At 34.9% G+C, this 22,822-nt stretch overlaps 1 protein-coding gene across 3 annotated transcripts in view; it reads left to right on the top strand.

Moving 5' to 3' along the window:
* The window catches only part of CSMD3 (CUB and Sushi multiple domains 3), a 585,002-nt gene that overhangs the window by 471,498 nt on the left and 90,682 nt on the right, over positions 1 to 22,822 (top strand). For all 3 annotated transcript variants that reach the window (XM_053983153.1, XM_053983147.1, XM_053983136.1), the window contains 8 exons: positions 978 to 1,102; positions 3,388 to 3,484; positions 4,422 to 4,526; positions 9,419 to 9,537; positions 11,586 to 11,655; positions 14,547 to 14,663; positions 19,014 to 19,223; positions 21,436 to 21,624. In XM_053983153.1, the coding sequence (XP_053839128.1) occupies positions 978 to 1,102; positions 3,388 to 3,484; positions 4,422 to 4,526; positions 9,419 to 9,537; positions 11,586 to 11,655; positions 14,547 to 14,663; positions 19,014 to 19,223; positions 21,436 to 21,624 (1,032 nt within the window). The remainder of the gene's footprint in view (positions 1 to 977; positions 1,103 to 3,387; positions 3,485 to 4,421; positions 4,527 to 9,418; positions 9,538 to 11,585; positions 11,656 to 14,546; positions 14,664 to 19,013; positions 19,224 to 21,435; positions 21,625 to 22,822) is intronic.

The raw sequence follows: 22,822 nt of genomic DNA, 5'->3' as shown, positions 1-22,822 counted from the left end.
ATTTATCCATGTAGTTCCAAACCGCTTCTATTAATTTTATGCCATGCAACATGTAGTTACAATATTTATTATTAAGGTAAGTTGCATCCTATCTATTTTCTAAATCCGTATATTTGCTGCTCCTGAAATCCCTTCAGAATTTAGTGATGTTGAATAGAAGTGATACATTAGCTTTTAATGGACTTGATAAACCATCTCATCAATCTTTTCCTTCAGCTTCTAAAATACCAACAGAATATCCGTATGCAGATTAAGATGTAATATTATTTGTCTCTGTTACAGCCTCTAATGATGTAGACAAGATGTATTCAAGTTGAACATTCAAAAGAGAAACTTGATGGTACTTAATGTGCCTGTCCTGTTTCATGCATAACACTTTTATTAATCCGTGAACAGATGTGATGAATGTAGTCTTGCAAGGATCTTGTAAATTCTTTACTGGTGCAGTAGATGCACAGACTGTGATGAAATAACTCACCCAAGCACAGAACAATCAAGGAGTTGAGACTGGTGTTATTAATTATTTAGAGGAGCAATATTAGAAAGAATGAATGAAAGAATATTAGAAACAAAGAAGAAAGACGGTTCCCTTTTTTTGTACACTTTTTATCTTTTATAGTAATACAGTGCATAGTTTTCATACTTCAATCTAAGCCTTAAAAAATGCTTTATTTTTGTAAGATTACCCGGAGACAATAGAATAGATTTCACTCTGTAAAGGTCAAATAAACAAGGGGAATATTAGCATGATTCTGTCAGGTAGGAAACTGACATAATTCTAATTTTCTTCTACTCCTTTTTTGGTCAGTTAAAAGAACAGTTTTGAGATATAAAATTTTATTTTCCTGAGGCATATATGTATTTTTTAATGTAGCATCAATTTAAAATGTTTTCAGCCATAGTATAAGCTTTTATAAAATGTCTTCTCACTTCTGAAGCTTCATACTTCTTTTCTTCCCTTATGCATTTCCTTTCAGTGCCCTGTGGTGGTATTTTAACAAAGCGCAAAGGGACCATTTTATCTCCTGGTTATCCTGAACCTTATGACAACAATCTGAATTGTGTGTGGAAGATCACAGTACCAGAGGGAGCTGGGATTCAAGTAAGTTTACTTGCTATTTGCTTGCTATTATCATATTTAGAACTGTTTTTCCTGATGCAAAAGATGAAAAGATCATTTATCTGTACAATTTTTCTATCTCTTCAATGATTTTGAAAATTTACTTTATTGCACATCTTTTTAATTATGTAGTGATTGAAAGTTACAAGATTTTTAAAAATCTTAAAATATGTACTTGTAGCCTTTTACTTAGAAGAATATCACCATAACTTCCAAACGTATTTTGATAGATCAGTGACTCCTTATAAGCTAAGGGAAATGGAGAGCCTTCCTAGTAATTAATTTTTGCTCTCCCCAAATTTATATCTCTCCTTTAACACAGTGAAATTAAGTGAGTTGCATTCAAGGACAAGTTATATATGTTCTCCTAGAAACTCTGCTATTTACTCTTTGTTTATGGAAGTTCATAGTGATGCAAAGATGCTTCATTATGCTTCAACATGAGATGGGAATTTATTCTTTTAAATAGTTTCAGAGTTATTGCTTACTTAACATAGATGAAGAACCTCGTAGAACACACAGTAGGAAAGTATCCATTAAGCTTAGTCATGCATATCTCTAGAGTTCACTAAAGAAACAGAAATCTGGTAATTGCACAGGCACTTGAATTTAATGAATTAGAACTTCTAAGTATCATCTGAATAAATTCCTAGCAAAACGCATATCAAGAAATCATGGTAACAAGTTTTCTATGTCAATCCTAGTTCAAAATACAACTGCTGTAGAAAATGAATAAAGAGCTCAGTTTATGTAGGTAAAGACTTAATAAAGAAAATCAGAAAAAATCTTGACAGTGCTTTAAAGCTTTTTAATAAATTTCATTACAGAGCTTTCAATAAATAGTCTAAATCAGCTTTGAGATTGATTTTGAAGAACACTACTCGATTTAAAAAGTTGACTAGGACAGCTGACAGGTTACTTTATTCTGTGCATTTTTTTATACTAGGAAGATAGTTCAGAGGATTTAAATTAGGCAGTAACTGTCCTCTTAGGACTTAGGCCATCACTGTTGCTTTTTGAAAGTGCTTATCTCTTATCACAGGCTGCATTTTTCAGAATCATTAATGAGGTGATTAAATTACTAACTCTAATTTCAAATTATGTGTTTAATCTTCATGATACTCTTTTGCCCCAGAGTTGTAATAAACAAATATATATATTTACTGACTCCAAGTATCTAAAGCATGCTAACAGTGAGGACCTCTTCACTGCTTCACTTAAGAAAAAGAAATCCATTGGCTATAGTATCTGACCAATTCCTACAAAAATAGGTATAGTATTTGAGGTCCCCATCCAAGAAATAGGTAGCCAAATTGAATATTTATTTTAGGTAGAACAAGGTCCAAGTCATATATTTCACATAGAAAAATGACTTCATTACTTGGTTTTACTGGAACTGGTGTTTGTTTCTTCTGCTGAAACTATTCCATTCTGGGGAAAAAAAAATTGAGGCAAAAGAAACATTAATGACTAAGGCACCCCTTTTTGATGGTGGTTGGGGTTTCATCATGACTCTGTCTTTTTTAAAGCTTTTCAGTAAACAGTTGAAACAAACAAAAAGCTAATACCAGAAACACTCCCCTACTAATCAGAAACAAGAATCTGATATTTTTCTACTTTGTAAAGTGTGATTTCACTATATGAGAACAGTATAGCCTCCCTCTTGCAGTTTATCTCCTTGCCACTTTGCATCTCCAAATGAGTGGAAGAATGTTTTCACCTCTGGAAGAAACGAAGTGACTATTCCGCCTTTTGTTTGTAGCATGCTAGTGACTACTCCTCCTCAGGAGATGAGTTGGTAATGAAGGTAATCAAACACAGCAGTTTTCTCTTACCTGGAGGCAGAATTTAAAATGGCAAAATAGATGAAGCATTATGCATCCCTGTGGGACTAGTTTAGACTTGGAGAAAATAGAGAGGAAAAAGCTGCATGTATTGAAAATACCATGTTTCATCTTCTCCTCAATGTCCTCCAAACAAGAGAATCATATCCTATACACATCTGATTTTCATGGCTGTGTGATTCTTGACAGAGGTAATAAGTGGTTGTCACTAAGGGTTACAGGATTTATAGTTTGAATTGGCAATCAAATAAAAAATAGTTGCCATTTTATTCACTTAATGATGATTTTCCATTCTCTTTGACAAGGGGAGCAAGACAACTTTTCATGACTGAGAGCAATAGAGGCTACAATTTAGAGTCATCTTTGAGCTTGAATAAAGAGGGGAAGAAGTTTATGTTCTTTGCCTCACATTTTTCTTCATAGGTGCAAGTGGTGAGTTTTGCCACAGAACACAACTGGGATTCCTTAGACTTTTATGATGGTGCTGACAACAATGCTCCAAGGCTTGGAAGTTATTCAGGTGACTGAGAAGATTTTATAATAAATGATTCACAGATTCAACTCTTTACTGTAAACACACAGCTCCTTCTATGTGTGTAAGCATGCTTAAGCATGGTATGTGTATTTGTTTCTCCTATAATAAGCAACAGGTAGTATTAGTTCTGTTTTAATCAGTCATCACTTAGCAGACTTTCATAAACCTGTATATTTTAAAATGTTAGAAATTAAATAACACTCAGAGGCTTCCAAACTAGACCTCTCTTAATCCAATTTTTTTCTTACACTTGTAGTAGGGTCCAGAAATACAGACCTCAAAAATAGGTATCTCTTGATATTGTACATGAAAAAAGGATGCATTCTTTATCCTTATTTTAGACAAAGAAGACAGTTCTTTTTGCCTTACTTTTTCTTGTTTTCTTTTGTTTTCTTTCATTATACTAAATACATGTGTATGCTAAGAGACCAGAGGCAATCATATTATCTTGACTTGTGTTAAAACACAAATAAATAGTCCATCACATTTCTAAGAACAGTCCAGCAACATATTTTCAGAGCTGCTTGATACATGTGACTGTTATGTTTAGAATCATTCTGGTGACAGGATTTGCTCTTGCTTTTAAAAAGACCCTAGTGAATATTTCTCCTTTTGTCAGTAAAAGCAAATAATATAAATTTATATTAGTATTTCCTTGACTATTGTTCATGTGTCTGATATTGTGGTGCACTGAAAATGTAATAAAACTTTTAGAGGGTCAGGTATTTTATGGCATCCATGATGACAGAATATTATGCAATTGTTTATGTGACCTATCTCCTGCTTCCCCCTCTCCCCTGCTCCCTCTTTCTCTTTTTCTCTCCTTAACTCTGTTTATACACACACACAGACATCACACCCTTATGTCTGCATTTATGTCACTTTCTATGCATTTCAATAATCTTTTGAATTCTCTTTTCAGGAACAACCATACCTCCACTTCTAAACAGCACATCAAATAATCTGTACCTCAATTTTCAGTCTGATATCAGTGTTTCAGCTGCTGGATTTCACCTTGAATATACAGGTAATTCAGAAATGTTCAATTAATAAAGAACACTTGGTGGTTCCAGACATCAGTTCAACCTAAACTGTACAATAGAGGAATATTTAGTCCTATTGCACATAATGAGCTACATAATGCAACTTCAAAGTCATTACTAAAATCCTATTTTATATTCAAGTGAGAAAATTCAGGCCTGAAAACTGTACTGTAAGGACTAAGGAAATTTAGTTTGTTTTGCTTTCATCTTTAAATTGCTTTTGCTCTCTGAAAAAACTTTCTGAACCTACAGCAGACAGAAACAAATGCAGATTGCTCATGTGGCAATCCTAATCCATTGTGTCCAGTGCAGCCCTGGTCTCTTCCCACAGATACCACCCCTGCAGCTCCACACCCCAGCAGTCCTTGCCAAAATCTACAAATTATGCTTAATACAATAGCATATGTACTATAGAGTATGTATGTGTAGGATACAAATACTAGTCACCCTTGGCAAAGAGGAGAGAAGGAATAATCTGAAAATAGCAGTTGTGCACTTTAAGTGAGAAATACCTGCAAGTTGGTGAGAACACTGAATTATTTCAAATGGTTTTTATTATTGCTGAGTACTCCACCAGTGGAAAAGGCTGTAGTTATAAACATGCTTTTTGTCTGAATGACTTTGTTTCAGATGACTGACAGGAATTCTGGCAATCACCAGCTGTGTGGTTCCTTCTGCTTATATTGGTTCTGGTGTCTGATCTGCATAATTGTGTCACAGTTATTTCTTGTCAGTTTTACCATATGCAAATCCCATGCTCTGGTTGTCTGATTAGCCAGTTGGAGAACACAGCCTTGCAAAATTACTGCCTGATTGCTTGTCTATAACTAAACATTAATTATAGGTAGAATTATCCTGCCATTTCCTTGAAATGCGGATAGTCTCTCAGCTGCTTACAACTTCAGATGAGAAAAAACATCAGGAAGTTATGAAAATGAAATAAAATTAGTCTGGATCCAGTGAAAGTGAAAATGCACCTTTGTATTCCCACATGTCCAAATAATATATGTAATATACTGCCCATGAACAACTTCCACCTTTAAAACAAGAAAAGATTAACAGTACACTATTTAAAGTACTGGTCCATGTCAAAAACAATAACCAAATATGTGTGTATGGATTTATAAAGGGATGTATGTGTGAATCTGAACTAAAGCAATGTTTTCTGTCTGAGTGTATAAACCCAAAGTATATTTGGGTTGAAAATTTATGATTCAGGAAATAATACCGATGTCTCTCAGTAGATATCCAATTAACCAGTAGCTCAGTGAAATATGCTGCTTTGCAAGAAAAATGATTAATTTACTTTTCTTGTGCAAGTGATAGAGATGTGATTAAAACATCATTCAGTCTCTTGTGATTTAATCCAGACAGCAACTAAGCACCATAAAGCTACTTGCATACTTCCCTCCCCCTGCTCCCAAGTAGGATGGGGAACAGATTTGGAAAAAAGTCAAATTTGTGGGTTGAGATAAAAACAGTTTAATAGAACAGAAAAGGAAAGAGAAATAATAATAATATGAAAATAAAACAAATAATAATAATGAAATAAAATATACAAAACAAATGATGCACAATGCAGTTGCTCACCACCCACTGACTGATACCCAGCCAGTTCACAAGCAACAGTCCCCAGCCAGTTTTCTCCCTTAGTTTATATGCTGAGCATGGGGTCATATGGTATGGAACTTGTTCATTTGGGGTCAGCTGTCCTGAAACCTTATAATTAGTTGCTTAGTGTAGATTTCAAGTCCTAGGCACCAGCTGTTTCACTCCTTGAATCCATGACTCTTACTCCTCCACTATTCTCCAAGAAAGACATAGTCTCTATTACCTGTGAAAGTTTTATGATTTTTTTTTTCCATCTGTTGTTCAATTGTTTTTTAAGAAGAGACTATGGAAAATTCTGCATTAAGCTGAATAATGAAATTGGTATGGGAGATTAAGCTAAGGGACAACACTGTCATCATTGCTAGGAAGAAAGACAACAGAAACTGTACCTTGTGTATCTGATGGATTTTTGTCTCTTGCATTTTTCTACAACAAATACGATGTTTTCTTGCAATTCCAGAACTCACAAAACTGCTGTATTTATGAAGAAATTTCTCCAGAAAGAAGGAGATACAGAGTTGCTCTCTTTAATTGTCCTAGTCATATCCGACTCTTAGACAATAATTCCTGCTCTAAAGTCTTTGATTATGTTTATAAAGATAGTTAGTAAATGGAAAGTAATGGGAAAATTTTAATGTCAGTGTTTCATAAATTTATTTCATTTAATTGGAGCACATGCTGACCAAGGACATCATGAGGAGTCAACTAAATTGAAGTCTTGGTCCTTGAAATATTGGTGCATGGTTCTCATGCAAAATCCCATCAGAGTGGAAAATTTATATTAAGCGTTTTTCAAGTGAGCTTGCCATAAAGATTGGTTTTGTCCAATTTGTAGTGCATCTTCCAAGTCTATTTCACCTATTGTAGAAGACACAAGTCTGAGGGGAAGTATGCCCCATTTGCCAAAATGATTACTTTTTCATTTCAGCAATAGATTTCTCTGAAAAAGTTTCATTCTGTTTCATTTCCAATATCTCTTTTCATCCATCCCTCATGAATTGTTTTTTGTCCTGTCTGCTAGGGATTATCTTTTGAGCTTCTAAAAAACCAAATGTGAATATAAAAGAAAATAAAAGGAACTTTATTTGTTAAAGAAATATTTTAACACAAGTGAATGATACTTTGACATAAAAAATTAAGTGTTCAAGCATAATAATGTTCTTATCTCTAATGGTTTTTCGATCATATTTTTACTTCTCTGTTGAATTCTTAAATTGTTATTTTATCCATAACATTCATTTTCTGTATTCCATTGGACATCTTAAATACAAAAATATATTGCATTGAAAATACATTATATCACCTGAACTTTTCTAACTAAGAATGCCACAGAATGGTTTGTTAAACACTTTCATAATGTTTATATGATTTTACACCAATATAACAATTTTGATTTATTGCTTATTTTCTCTAACTAAAGTTTTGTATTATTGAAAATTTCATTGGTATATTTTTGTGCTGAGCATCACAGGAGCTTCTGGAGAAGGGCAAGACAGCATCAAATAGCTTCTTTTTCTTTATACACAATTATTCTTATCTGAAAAGTAGAAGATACTGAAAGTATGTTTTCAATGAATGCCTACGTTAAAATCTCTTTTTATTGCCATTGGCTATGAAAGTTCAATAATTTAGCACATTTTACTGTGAGAGCAGTATAAGGTAGCTCAAGAAAGTATTCATGCACCACAAATAAATCAATAATGAACAGACTGCAGTTTATTAATATATTTATGAGTACAGTTATGACCTGAATAAATATCACAACACTCTGAAGACACAAGTTCTGAACTATTCCTCAGCTGAGAAGATGTCAAAATTTGTTTCAGTTTCTTGAAAGGTATTGTAGATGTTCAGACCATATTTTTTCCCAAATATTATTTTATTAATTGAAGTGAGAAACAATAAGATGAATACCTGTGAATGTGGTTTGGGCTGCTAAGGTAGTCTAAGAAAGGCATTTAGATGAACACATTTGCCTTTGCATGGCCTGAGTATGCAAACAGGTTACGCATTTCAGCTGAAGGTTCAGTAACTGGAAACTAAAACCTGCTAATTCTTAGTTTAACTGTTCAAAACAGATTATAAGCAATCATCTGTGTGAACCAAGCACACTTGTTATTTTACATTTGTGCTTTGTACATTAACTGGATCACACTCTAGATGTCTGAAATGTAAAAAGAGCATCTAGGTACAACAGTCACTTTCAAAACAGATTCTTTGCTCTTCTCTAGATAAGAGAAAATAGAATTTGAAAACTAAAATTTTTCGTTAGCTTTCATCTGTCATATTGTAAAAAAATGCAATATGTTAAGATGGTAGTTTTTACTTAGTGAGAATCTTACATGAAGTGATCAGTTACTTTAGTAAATTTTAAAACATGCAGATTTTGATAGTGTTCTGAGGTAGTAGGTGGCCATAACGGAATCCCACATTTCTCTATTATCCTGTGTACTGATGATCAGTTATGTAATAGTCCTGACTTCACAAGTAGGCTGTGATTCTTACAGGAGGCAAAGAAAACAACTCAGTTGATTATACTTTCTTACATTCCTGGACCTTCCTGGGTAGATGCAAGGAAAAAAAAAATTGTCTCTTTGATGATCATGGAAAAAAAGTGTGTGGTATCTTAGCAAATAAGCTTCCTTTGCAATCAGAAATTCAAAATATTAATGTTATAGCTCTATAGATGCTTCTTTAAACATAGCAGATTAGATGAAGTCTGATGCAAATATTTATTCTGTCTGTCTGTGTGTGCATGTGTGAGTGTCTGTGTGTGTGTAAATGAATGAAGGAGTTGAGTCAGACCTGTGGAGGATGGAATGCTGGAGAGCACTTTTACTTTGCACTGTTCTTCCAGTGTTTTGCAGTTGGTGTGGTGTTGTCCAGCCTCCCTAGAACACACGCTGGTAAAGCATAGCAGAGGTGTTCCCAGTCTGAATGATGAAGGCTGTAATTAGGAGTGAGACTGGAGGTAGAAATTAATAAGTCTGTGCCAGGAGATAGTGGAATTTTAGAACTGAGAGTGCAGGTTGGGAACTGTTTGTTGTCACACTGATCCTTTTCCTTTACTCGGGAAAGAAGATTTTTTTTTTCCTTACACAGAGTTGTTTCGAAATAATATGCTACTTGTCCACAGACAACTGCTGATTCTCAAGAGCCCCCTAAAGCTTATCAGTGTGCCTATGTGCACTGTACACAGTCCTATGTGAATCTAAAAAACAATTTTATGTTCATTAGAATGACTAAACTTCTTTATTTTTCTCAGCTATAGGTTTGGACTCTTGTCCTGAACCGCAGACCCCAAGTAATGGGATCAAAATTGGAGACAGATACATGGTTGGAGACGTGGTGTCTTTCCAGTGTGACCAGGGTTATTCTCTGCAGGTAAGCCAAGTCTCCTATTTCAAATGGTGCCATTCAATTCTTTAACATGGTTATGTTTAAGTCTGTCAGTGCAAAATGGATGCTGAACTCTTCAGGAATTGTGTACACATTATAAGTTTACAGGACTGTTTGCTTTTCTACCAGATAGTAAATTTGAAACTATCCAAATATTCCATCAGAAGTGTATGGCTTGGTGCTTCTTCTGCATTAGTGATTATAGGTTGTTATCAATTATTGATAGCATCTTTGATAATTATAGCTGAACTATTATGGCAAAATTAAGTTAATTGTTAATCACTTGATGAACAATTAACAGTATTTCTCTATGCACAGGAGGAAAAAGAAAGTAAGCAAAGAGGGGTACTAAGAATAAAAATAGGAAAAGAAATAATTTCTTGTCTTATTAAATCAGATAGTGTCAGTTGTTTTCTTTCAGCAATTTCTTGGGTTTTTTTCTCCAAAATGTTTATCAAATAAGGATGCATTTTTGCCAAGTACATTTGCAATGTCCTTGCACGAGCACAAGGTATATCCAGGGGAAATTCAGTGATTGTAAAAAACTAGTAGGAACCTGTCTGCTTACAGGAAGGAAATGGAAAATATTTTCAAAAACTTATACAGTTAGGCCATAGCATCAGATCCAAAACCAAGTATTGTTTTTACTTGAGACTCCCCAAAAAGAGTTTGCAGATTCTACAGTCTTCTATTATTTAGCTCTTTGAGAACCAAAAGGAGAGAAAATGATTACATTACCCAAGCACTACAAAAATAAAAGTTTTATAGGGAGAAAATAATTTCTATATAACAGCACATTATGAACTGCTAATGGAGTTATGGATACTTTTGGAGCAAAATAGCAAAAGATGCCAGAATGAGCAAAATGCCATTAATATCAGTCTCACCTATAACATGTGTTGATGTCAGACTAACTAGATGAAGTTTTAAAAACGCTAATAATTTCAAACATTTATTTTACATAATTCTGTGAAAAACCTAGATACTGGGTTTATATGTGCTGCATCAAAAATAGAAATTGAATTATATTCTTTGATCAAAAAAAAAAAGCCTAATTTATGTATAGTGATATGTATAGTAATTGAAACAAAGTAGTCTTGTCTGCTTCCAGATTTCAGCTGCTGTTTGGATTTGGGACTTGTATCCCAATTTCTCCTTTAAGATAGAATTCCTAGTCATGCGTGCAGATTTCTAGCATTTCAAGAATAGATTAAAAACATGTTCTGTGATTGCAGCTCTGAGAATGACTATTGAAGTTTTCATCTCATGTTGCTGGTTTTAACTGGCCACTCTTGGAAACAGCCTGAGAAATATTTTTTGCTTCTTTGCTTTAATTCCCACCTTAAATACAAATGGATGTGAAGAGATAAGCCACAGTAAAGGGCTGAAATAAAAAAAATAAAAAATATAGAAAATAAAGAATTTAGAAGCATAGACTGTGCAAACACACATGTAAAGTTTCTTCCCACCATACAGTTTTTCTGACTTATGCAGTCTGACTAGATGGTTTTGGAAGGTATCCCAAGTACAGTTTTCTCTTAAGATTTTTCCATTTTTGTTTTTTTTCTCTGGAAGACAATTAGAATTACATGAGGCCAATGAACAACATAGAGGGTCTGTCTATGATGAATTTAAGATGTAAAGTCAGCACTTACATAATTTATATAGTATGTATAGTTTAATAATGTTCAACAAATGATGGACATCCATACTATGCAAACATTGCTCCAGTTAGACCTGTAGTTTCCAGACCCTTGTTTTATACTGAAACAAGCATAGGATTCAGCTGAATTCTGTGATACTGTAAGAAATAATATTAATGGCATAGACACCATCATGTAGTGACCTAACAGTCAGTCTTCTCTGCTGTATTGAAGGCACGATACAATTCACAGTGTACAATGTAAACACCCTACCTTTTTGATTTTGTGTATTTTGATGATGTTTTAAATTATACATTCTTTTTGTTGAAATACTAATGTGCTGTATACTGTATATTTTTATACGATTTAGCAAATATTGTGTCATTTTAGGGACATTCACATATCACTTGTATGCCTGGACCAGTAAGAAGATGGAATTATCCCATTCCAATATGTTTAGGTATGTTCAGCTTACATAATTTTTCTTAAATATACCAGAATACTCAAAAAAAAAAAAAATAGACACATGTAGTGGAAAGAACTGGGAGAACTGGGGGAACTTAATTAAATATGAAAACAGTCAAATTAAATTAGAGATTTTCAAAGACTGCTGCACACTAATGTTGGCAAATCTTTTCTGAAATGTCTAAGCAGTTAAAGAAATACACATTGTCCCTTTCAACCCAAACTATTCTATGATATGATTCTATATATTCTAGTCAAATATATCATCACTTCATTATCAGGAATGACACCTCCAGAGACCCTTGCAACACGGCTAATTTATTTAGGACTCATTTCCCTAGAAGAGTAATGGCAATTGTAGAAAATACTAAAATAGTCATAACATTACATTTTCATCTTTAATGAGTTCAACATAAGCACGTCTACCCAATTTCAGAAGATACATTATTTTTCAAGTTAAATTATACATATGTCCATAATATTATTGGGAAAAGCACCGAAAACCTGTCAGAAACCAAAATGAAATGTGGCAGTTACCTGCTACGACCTAAAGCAGTCAAAAAGCCGTGGCTAGCACTGCCTTTGAGAGGCCGTAGTCACCACGTGAGCGGGCACTCCAGGGTTATGGCGTCTGCCTCCCTGATAGTGCTGAGCGCTGTGGCGTGGGTAACGCAGCTTTGGTAGCTTCACGCTGAGAGGAAGTGAAGGGACGAGAGAAGGACACTTGCTTGCTGGTCCAAAGAACTTTTATTCCCCCATTCATGGTGGGATGCTCTCTGGACTGACTGCTGCATAAATGCCAACAGACAAAGAACTTGCAACAGATTAAGCAGGGGTTGGGTGGACAGGGGTGGAAACCTGGCTCACCCTATAGGGACAGACGACAGGGGAGTGACATGGATTATAACAACCAAAGGTAACATAACAGAGGTGGGTACAGTGTTCTGGGACAAATAGCAGTGCTAAGGTGGGGTGATTGATGCAGAACTTTCATGAAGAAGCAGGGAGTGGTTACAAGACTGACACCCCGACAAGGAGTGACAACCCCCTGACTGACAGAACCATGCAAGGAGAAAACTGGGAGAAGTGAGAAGATTGACAGGTAAGAGTGGCAGGAGCTCCCATTGTAAACAACTTGGAGCAAACCACTGTGAGGGAAAATAGGGGTACAAGGAACAAACCTAACTAACATTAATGAAATCCCTAACTAAATCAACCCAACCTACAACAATGAAACCTGTGAAGTACATTTAAATATACTCTTTTTATATGATAAATAAATGTGAGGAATGTGAAACTCTTTCTAGTTATAATCTCTTTCACTGCATAGAAATGCCTTTTTGTTTGGATTCTCTTAACACTAAAAGTTATCAGGATTTGTAATCTTGAATGTATGGAAAGCAGGATGCTGTAGATCTCATTAAAGATTTTTTTTTCCTTTGCTTTTCTTCAAGACAGTTAATATATATTCTCTTGAGCTACCTCAGATAATCCTGTTCTTAATCCTCTAGGGTGTTAAAAACCTCTTGTGAGGTACTGAGCTCCCTCAGCTTAGAATTTATAAATATTCAACAAGGTTGAGATATTTGTAAGAATTTTTTCAGGAGTTGGTCTTCAGTTTTTGTCATTATGCATTAGGAAGTCTGATATTATCATTGCACTGCTCTTGGTAAATTATGAAGATAAAGATGCTGTGCTGAAATTTTAGATGTTTTTTTCATATATTTTTCCTTTTTCTTTGCAAGTAATGATTTTTACTTATGTTTCAAATGCTGTAGCAAATTTTATTTTGACAAAACTTCTAAACAAAATTCTGTTTATCATAATTACCACCTTTAAATGTAATATGGACGCCTAAGTAATTTTATTTACTGTTGTCATGCCTGAAAACAAAAATAAAATTAAAATATGAATTTTGCTTAATTTCTGGAAGTATGTGTATGTTTACTTTTCTAAGCTTGTTTATTTTATCTCATTTTTAGAACAAAAGGATACAAATGCAGTTTTTAAAAGGTGTCTTGAATAGCTTTTAATACAAAGTCTTTTAATAATATGTTATGTTATATTATTCAGATGCTTCTTTACAAACATGCACAATTGTCTCAGTGCTGCTATAAGGTGGCGTGTGCTGCTTGCTTCTCACAAGAACAGTTCTTGCAGACAGATTGCAGAGTGAGCGTTGGGGAAATGATGCTGGTGGAAGCACAAGCCTTATGAGGAGTGGCTGAGGGAGCTGGGGATGTTTAGCCAGGAGAAAAGGAGACTCAGGGGAGACTTTGTATCTCTCTACAGCTCCCTGAAAGGAGGCTGTAGCCAGGTGGGATTGGTCACTTCTCCCAGGCAGCCACTGACAGGATGAGAGTGCAGAGCCTCAAGATGCATCTGGGGAGGTTCAGGTTGGACATCAGGAAGAATCTCTTACTGGGAAAGGTGGTCAGGAATTTCAGATCATTTCTTCACAGAATGGGCTGCCCAGGAATATAGTGGAGTCATTATCCCTGTGGGTGTTCAGGAAGTGGCTGGATGTGGAATTTAGTGCCATAGTCTAATGAGCAAGATGATGGTCAGTCAGAGGTTGGAGTCAATAATATTGGAAGTCTTTTCCAACCTAAATGCTTCTGGGATTCTGTAATCTGTTCTATTTTGGGTGCATGCATCCCCCAAGTTAAAATCTACTTAATTCAGATACAAGTTTGCAAGCTACCTACCTGTATATTTCTAACAGATATTTAGCGGTAAATATATGTTTGTGTATTTGTTTAAATATAACCCTAGGTATTATTATATTGTTAATGCTCTATGGATCTTCAATGTTATGGATTAATTTTTTGCTCATTTCACTCCTCTGAAAAATATTTTGGGTTTTTTTTTTTCTTTTTTTTTTAGCACAATGTGGTGGTGGCATGTCAGACTTCAGTGGAGTGATTCTCAGTCCGGGGTTTCCTGGTAACTATCCTAGCAGTTTGGATTGCACATGGACAATAAAACTGCCTATTGGGTTTGGTATGTGTTGTTTTATGGATTTAAAATTGCTTTTTTATGGGTGCAAAACACTGAACATAGATTTAAAAATATTGTTAATCTTTATGTCAGCAAAAAAACCAAAAGTAATTAAAATTCATTTGAAAAAGTTAACAAAATCTTAAAAGAAAGATTTAAAACAGAAAAGCTACAAATTTCTTGGTTTTCCTTTAATATATGTCAAAATTTTCTGATAAAGACAAAATTGTTTAATTAGAATTCAGCACAATTTTCTAACTTTACAGGACTGATTTCTCTTTTTGTGAAATCATAAACCCAACAATAAAAAAATAGCTATCATGAATATTTCACACCAAGTCAACTTAGAAGTTAAACCTACATTTTAATTAACTATTTTATCATTAAGCTTCTTTGCATATCCTGGGTGAGTTCAGAGCAGCATAGAAATGTAGAAGCCTCCCACTTAAAGCTGTCAAACTTCCCACTCAGAGTAGAATTGTCAGAAACACTGGATCAATCCCATGACTGGTGGAACTGTCTCACTGGAGCTGCTGCTACTCACCTAATCAATCCCCAGCCTGTTACAGATAAGGATGTTGTACTCCAGATGTAGAATTTTACACCTGTCCTTGTACAAACCTTTAAGAAGCATTTATTTACTCAGTCCGTAAGTTTTTCCCTGTTCTTCAGACAAAAATTGTGCCATTTAATATATCATCCATAAGCCATCCATAGTTTAGTGTCGTCCACACATTTGTTGAGGATGCATTCTCATTTTCTAAGTCTCTTCTGATGACATAAACCAGTGTAAGCTACCATAGCAACCCACAGAAAATTGTGCTTGTTACTGGCTGCCAACCATTGAATGGCTGATTATCACCCTTGGAGCCTCAAAGTTATGTTAATTTTTAACTGACTTCTTTCCATTCATCAAGCTCATGTATGTTCAGCTTTCAGATGAGAATGTTATAGACCGAGTCAAAAGCCATAGCAGGGTGAAAGTATATTATATACACTTTTCTCCCTTTGTTAATTTAATAATAGAAGGATATAATGGTTGATTAACTGTTATTTTCTGCTAGAAAATCCATGATGAATGACCCTAAGTCTCTTTTTGTCTCTTACATATTTGGAAATTGCCTCCAAAAAAACAAGTTCCATATTTTTCCCAAGGACTGCAGCGAACCTGTAGTTGCCATTTCCCAGGTCCTTTCTATTGTCTTAAAGACGAATATATATTCAGACTTTTTCAAGTCACTAGAACTTCTCTTATTTCACTATGGTTTTGTGTAGGTACTATCTGCATTTTAATTATATTGACTAACACCTTGAGCAGCTTTGGGGAATCCTGTGCATATTTTATTGTGAAATCTTTATTTGAAGCTAGCCAGTAGAGTTATCCTATCTAATTTTTTAACACGTGGCACTTTTTTAAGGAGCATGTGCACTTGGATTTTTTTTCTTAATATGATAGTTTAGTATATATAGTTTAGTATATATAGTTTAGACAGGCCTTGTTGTTTTCTATTTTATACTTGCCATCTTCTGCCTTATTCTTTACTTGATGATACAGAATCTCTGGGTCTTCCAGGGTGAGTGTGACATTCCAAATAGCATTCTCTTCTGCATATGTTCAGATTCTTTCCCTCCTCTTTTTAAAATCAGTTCTGTGGTATTTTTGATTAGAAATCCCATGGGCCTAGTTCACTTAGGATTTATATGAAAGCCAATTGTTCGGCATGGGTTGTTTATACTGAAAAATATTAAACGTTCTATAACATTCACTTAACCAAATCTATCTGGGGGAGATTCATTATATTAGAATAAGGATTTCTATATAGAACCCAATTTGGTTTTTTTTTTTTTTTTCATTTTGTTCAAAACACACAAGATTACAATCAATAATTGATTTTTTTATGTCTTAGCATTTTATAGAAATTACATTGACACTTTAACTCTGCCACTACCTGAATTTTTAGATAGCCTGATGGGGCAATTTGTAGTGCTTCATTATGAGTCACAGTCCTGTCTAGAATCACAAATAGATTTCTGCTTGTTAAGTTATCAAAAAAAAACTTATAGCAGTAGTAGGTACATTATTTCTGGATTAAATCCACAGGTGAAAATAATATTCAGAGATATAAGGGAACAGGATATTTTGACAGATGATTCCAAAGACATTTGCTAGTGAAGAAGAAATAATAAAAATCTGAAATATTGCTTAAATTTCAAATTTAATAAAATGGTATGTTCACCTGCATCCAGAACCTGCTGTCTTTTTATCCCAAATACATTGGCATCTGCCTCTTCCCTCACTTTACTGCTATCCTGTCTCTCTTCCTGTACTGACTCCTTACTCTGTTTTCTTTGCTTGCATTCTGCCAGGCTGATGTGTCCAATAACTGTAACTTAACTCTTCAGACTGCTATTTACATTCTACATTATTAACAAATTATTTAGTTTGACTTCCATTAGGCAGGCAATTCAACTACTGAAATTTTGGAAACAGTTTCTTGGATAAGTGAGTTTAGCCACCAAAATCAATAGTTCCAAACTGCTTTGTACCAAATGAAGTTTATTCACTGGATTTCCAGTTTTCCAGTTCATGTATGGGAAAATGAAATTATTCATTCTCTAGAAGAAAACTAAAGCTGCACAGATTGAAACATGCTTGATGTTTTTTACCTTTTTTAAGTGACATATGTTTGAAACTAAATTGATTATTAAAATAAAATTTCACTGAAAAAAAAGAAAAATATTATATTTGAAGAAGTGATGGCTAAAACTAGTTTTAGTGATTCTGTGACTCTGATCTAATGGAAACACATCCAACTCTTCTATGTAGTAAATAGAAAAACTCAAAAACACCATCATGGGAACCTTTCATAGACTTTCACTTGTTTAAATCTTTTTAGGAAGACTTTCTCCCAATTATAAGTTACATATCATAAGCTTCTCCACTGTATATTAGCTAATGGTGTAATGTTTTTATCAAGGACACTGTGCATATATAAATATATTAGCTACTCTTTCAAGCAGGATGTCCCAACTGAAATAAAGGCATAGAAAAAAAAATCTGTCTAACAAGCTGAAGTCTCAGACAAATAGAGGCAGGTACTACTGGCAGACCAATGGATGAATACTTTTGAAGATTGATATGGTTCAGAAATTTGAAGAGAAAGACAGTGCAATACAGAGAGCAGGATGATTTGCGAAAATATATTTCTGCTTTTGTATCAAAGAAAGTTGGTGAAAGAGGAAAAAAATGACAGCAAGATCACATGAGCTGGCTGTTATTAATGACGGCTTAAACTTTGGAAAAGTGTATGGTTCACAGGATCAAATGAAAGGCCAAAATATTGTGATAGAGAAAGAGCAGAGATTGAATACAGCTTGATTCCCTGTGTAGGAAATATTTGGAGGGCTGACAAAGTCAAAGAATGACACTTAAAAAACTTTCTTATCGCTTATAGACTGTCTTTAGATAAAGCAAGAGAGAAATTATCAGGGTAAGAGTAATTTAATTATGCAGCTAACTTACATATAAAATGTTTCATGCTTCAGAAAATCTTTCATAAACTTCACATGGTATCTGGGGGAAAGTTCTAAAAGACAGTGAGAAACACTATTTAGGTATTACAGTTCAGGAGTTACAAAACTATTCATGACTTTCAATAATTTATCTGACATTATATTTTTTCCATTCAGTTTTATATGAAATTGTGCTGATTGTTTTTGTCAGAAACACCAGTAGGACTCAGTCATCTTTCTAATGAAACTACTGCATTATTGCCGTAGTTGTAATAAATCCAGAAAAAATATAAAGTTTTTCTTGGTTGTAACTTAGATAGAAATATGTTATAAACAGGAAAATGTTTAAGAGCCCTATAACTATTCAGTGCATAGAATTTTCTTCTCATGCCGCATAATTTTTTGTAATACATCACCTGGTTAGGAGAGATAACTTGCTAATGGATAGTCAGCTGCCTTCCTATTCCTTACTAAACCAAATAATCAGAAATTTCTGTCACCAAAATCATCATAGACCAGAGTAAGTGTGTGGAGCACTCACATGTGTTCCCCATGCACTCTGCTTTCACAAGTCCTTGGGGTACCAGCAGAGGCTCTGCCTGCCTGCTACCCTGAGCTGGACCCGAGGACTTTCTGCTCACCATCTACTCCAATTTAAAGTTTGCTGGCAGATATGCAGCCCCACACATGTCAGGACTGCGAAATACACAGATGCTTGCCAGTTAGCACATGGATTTCCACCTGGTTGTTTTCTGTGATTTTCAGTGTAAGATATACACAGTTTATTTTCCCTCCTGGTTTTGGTTCTGGTGGTGTTTATTTACTGACAATGTTTTTCAGGTGTCCATTTGCAATTTTTGAATTTCTCAACGGAGACCATACATGATTACTTAGAAGTTAGGAGTGGATCTACAGAAACTAGCACTGTTATTGGGAGACTAAGTGGCCCTCAGCTACCAGCCTCTCTGTTCAGCACAACTCATGAAACCAGCCTATACTTTCACAGTGATTACTCACAGAACAAACAAGGATTTCATATTGTATATCAAGGTGAGATTTGGACATTCTTATGAGAGAACAAGGTGGCTATTAAAGATTTTATGGGGTTTTGAGGATTTCTAAAAATAAATATGAAAGATTTTATGTGTTTCAGTGCCAAGCTTTAAACATTAAGATAAAACAGAAGATTGAAGAAAGTTAAGATGGAATAAAAAAAAATTGCATATTTTTTCTTTAAAATCCGGTCAAATGTCAGCAAACAGATAATTGCCAATATCTGAAGCTGACTGGCATATTAATTTACATTGCATGCTTTTACAAAAGAAACATCTCCATTCAGTGTTTGGAAGCATACTGGAATTTAAATTTTGTATAATGGGTTCTGGAAGATATACATCTAAAAACTGTTTTGTATTACTGGATGGATGTAGGTTTGTGCAAATTAATGCCAACGCAAAAATCTCCAAATCCATTTTATTTCCTAGTTCACCATTTCCGTTCTTGTTCTTTTGTACCCAAGTAGGTCATGCTGAGCTGGTGAAGATCATAAGATCATAGTTCTATTTATAGAATTGCATTTTCATTTAAAAAGGATTAGATCACCACTGTTCATGAAAAAAGGTCAAATGTGTATTTTAAATTAGACCTGTTTTCATTATATGAATAACACCTAAGAGTGATTTAAAGAGATTTTACTTTAGAGCAGTCCTCTGTTACTCTTTTAATAGTAACAAGTCCAAATTGACTTGAACTCTGTGTAACATTCTGGAAGTGAGCCACTTTAAAAATAAGCTTTTAAAGAAAAAGTCAATTTGTGGCCTAAAGTGTTAAGGACAGTAAAAACCTAAGACCACAGACTATTAATAGTAACAGTAATAATTTTGGAGATGCTGTCATTTGTCAAAACACTGGTAAGTTCTTTTCTGTCTTTCTTTTCTGACTGGTTTTAACCACAGAAGACAGAACTGATTCTTTCAAACATATACAACATGATATTACAGAATCACAGAATAATGAGGTTGGAAGAGAGCTCTAAGATCATCAAGTCCAACTTATGCCCTAACACCTCAACTAGACTATAGCACTAAGTGCCACATCCAGTCTTTTTTTAAACACATCCAGATATGGTGATTCTACCACCTCACTGAGAAGACAATTCCAGTATTTTATTATTCCTTCAGTGAATTTTTTTTTTCCTAATATCCAACCTATACCTTCCCTAACATAGCTTGAGACTGTGTCCTCTTGTTCTGTCAGTTGCTGCCTGGTGGAAGAGACCGACTCCCACCTGTCTACAAACTCCCTTCAGGAAGTTTTAAAGAGCAATAAGGTCATCTCTAAGCCTCATCTTCTCCAGGCTAAACAACCCCAGTTCCTTCAAACGTTGCTCACAGGGCTTGTGTTCCAAGCCCCTCACCAGCCTTGTTGCCCTCCTCTGGAAGCACTCAAGCATTTCAACGTCCTTCTTAAACTGAGGGGCCCAGAACTGGACACAGCACTCAAGATGTGGTCTCACCAGTGCTGAGTAAAGGGGAAGGATGACCTCCCTGGTCCTGCTGGTCACACAATTCCGAATGCAGGCCAGGATGCCATTGGCTTTCTTGGTCACCAAGGCACATTGCTGGCTCATATTTAACTGGCTGTCAACCAGCACCCCCAGGTCCGTTTCCACCTGAACACTGTCCAGCCACACCGTCCCCAGCTTGTAACATTGTAGGGGATTTTTGTGGCCAATATTCTTATACTTCAGACTGTACACAGCTTATTTGTTCTCACATTGGTAATAAGAAGACAATGCTTCAGATCTTCTTGGAAAAAATCCCCAAGATGTGTGAGAAAAGCTTGTTTTCAAATTGTACTTGTTCACTATAAAGTGTTTGATATTCCAGTTCAATATAGAGCCTTTTAATTCTTCTGGGGAAAACAAATAAAAATATAGACATGTTTATTTCTCTTTCCTTAAACAGAAGAATGTAAAACCTAACAACTCCTATTAGATCAGAAAAACACTTAATCTACCTCAGAATAGTATTTTCAAACAGCAAAAATAAATGTTATTTAGCAGCACAGAAGCGTAGTTAGTTTCATCGTACTTCTCCAGGTGTAAAATCAATGATTTGATCATCACCATAGCGGAACTTTAGTTCCCAACATATGGGCTGTCCATGACTTTTAATTTTATTCTAATTAAAATCTATTATTTTTGAGATAATCAGAATTTTTATTTTGCTGTTTTTTCCACCATTATTATTATTTATTTCAGCATATCAGCTACAAAGCTGTCCTGATCCTCGACCATTTCGTAATGGTTTTGTTATTGGAAGTGACTTTACTGTGGGACAAACTATTTCATTTGAGTGTTTTCCTGGCTACACGTTGATTGGAAATTCAGCTCTGACTTGTCTTCATGGCATCAGCCGCAATTGGAATCATCCTCTCCCCAGATGTGAAGGTATGTTCCAGGTGACCTATAAACCCTTCATCATTTGAAAGTCTTCCTAAGACTGTTAACTGAAGTCATTTCAGATTTTTGATTTACAGAGGCCTGTATTTTTACAGTGTGGTCTTTGCAGAGGAAGTATTCAATTTTGCCCATTAAAATTTTAGCAGAGAAGCTGAAATTTTTTGTGATATGAAATCTCTGAAAGCTTATCTGAGATAATAAGTTTACTTTTGGAAGGTTAAGCTTTAATTCTGGAATGTGGAGACCCATGCTGCTTTTAAACTAGGTGAGGCAATGCAGTAAAAACTGTGGACTAAATTAAGAAAAAAGGATCCAAATGTTGAATTTACCAATTCTGGCCACTTATGTTCTTTCTTCTCAGTTAGAAAGAAATGTTAAAGTTGGTCTATAGTGAAATTGTCCTCCAGCCAGTGCTCCGTGAAATCATTTGTACATATGTTTTTTCTGAATGGGATTTTTTATTTAATTACTTTTTTTTAACCTTTTACATTTGTTTTTTTTCACTTGTGCTTGAAACAAAAAAAGAAGGGTCAAGGAGCTGTGACTTGCACACAGCTATAATTTTAAGGAGACATTCAAGCTATAATTTTAAGGAGAATTACTGTGATGGTTCTGTAGAAATGTTTATCTCTTCCCTAGCTATGCTGAAAGGAACCTGTCTCTAAGCAGCAGGCCAAAGAATGTCAGTCCTCCACTTAAAGGCTTAGCTTCCCTCTATACTGAATGATGAAACAGCATTGAGAATGGGATCCTCCTGATCATGTAGGAGAGAAATGCCCAAATAAAAACCCCCAGCAACAACACAACAGCACCTCATCCCCCCAAAAAAACTCCAAAGCCAATTGCAACCACCCAAATAGAAAATAAAAAGCTCCCATGTTTTCTGGATTTTTTCATTATATTTTGTCACCATATACCGAAATTTAGATACTTAAATGAGAAGCCTCATTATTCAAAATTCCTGCTGGACTCAAATGAACCTTAGGAATTTCGGGGGGATGTGGTAGCTAAATTAGGACCTAACTGGTACTGAATTCAGAAGGGGAAGCCTTATAATATAAAAGACAGATGACACCTACATTGTCATTTTTTTTTTTGAAAGGGGAAGAAATTAATTCATTATACTTAAGTTTCTCCACCCCTTTTCTGGATCTTGTGGAATAGTAATGCTTTCATAGTTCATGTC

The sequence above is a fragment of the Vidua macroura genome, chromosome 1, assembly GCF_024509145.1.
Source record: "Vidua macroura isolate BioBank_ID:100142 chromosome 1, ASM2450914v1, whole genome shotgun sequence".
Lineage (NCBI taxonomy): Eukaryota > Metazoa > Chordata > Aves > Passeriformes > Viduidae > Vidua > Vidua macroura.
The sequence above is the reverse complement of the archived record's forward strand: the minus strand, read 5'-3'. Positions and strand labels throughout refer to the sequence as shown.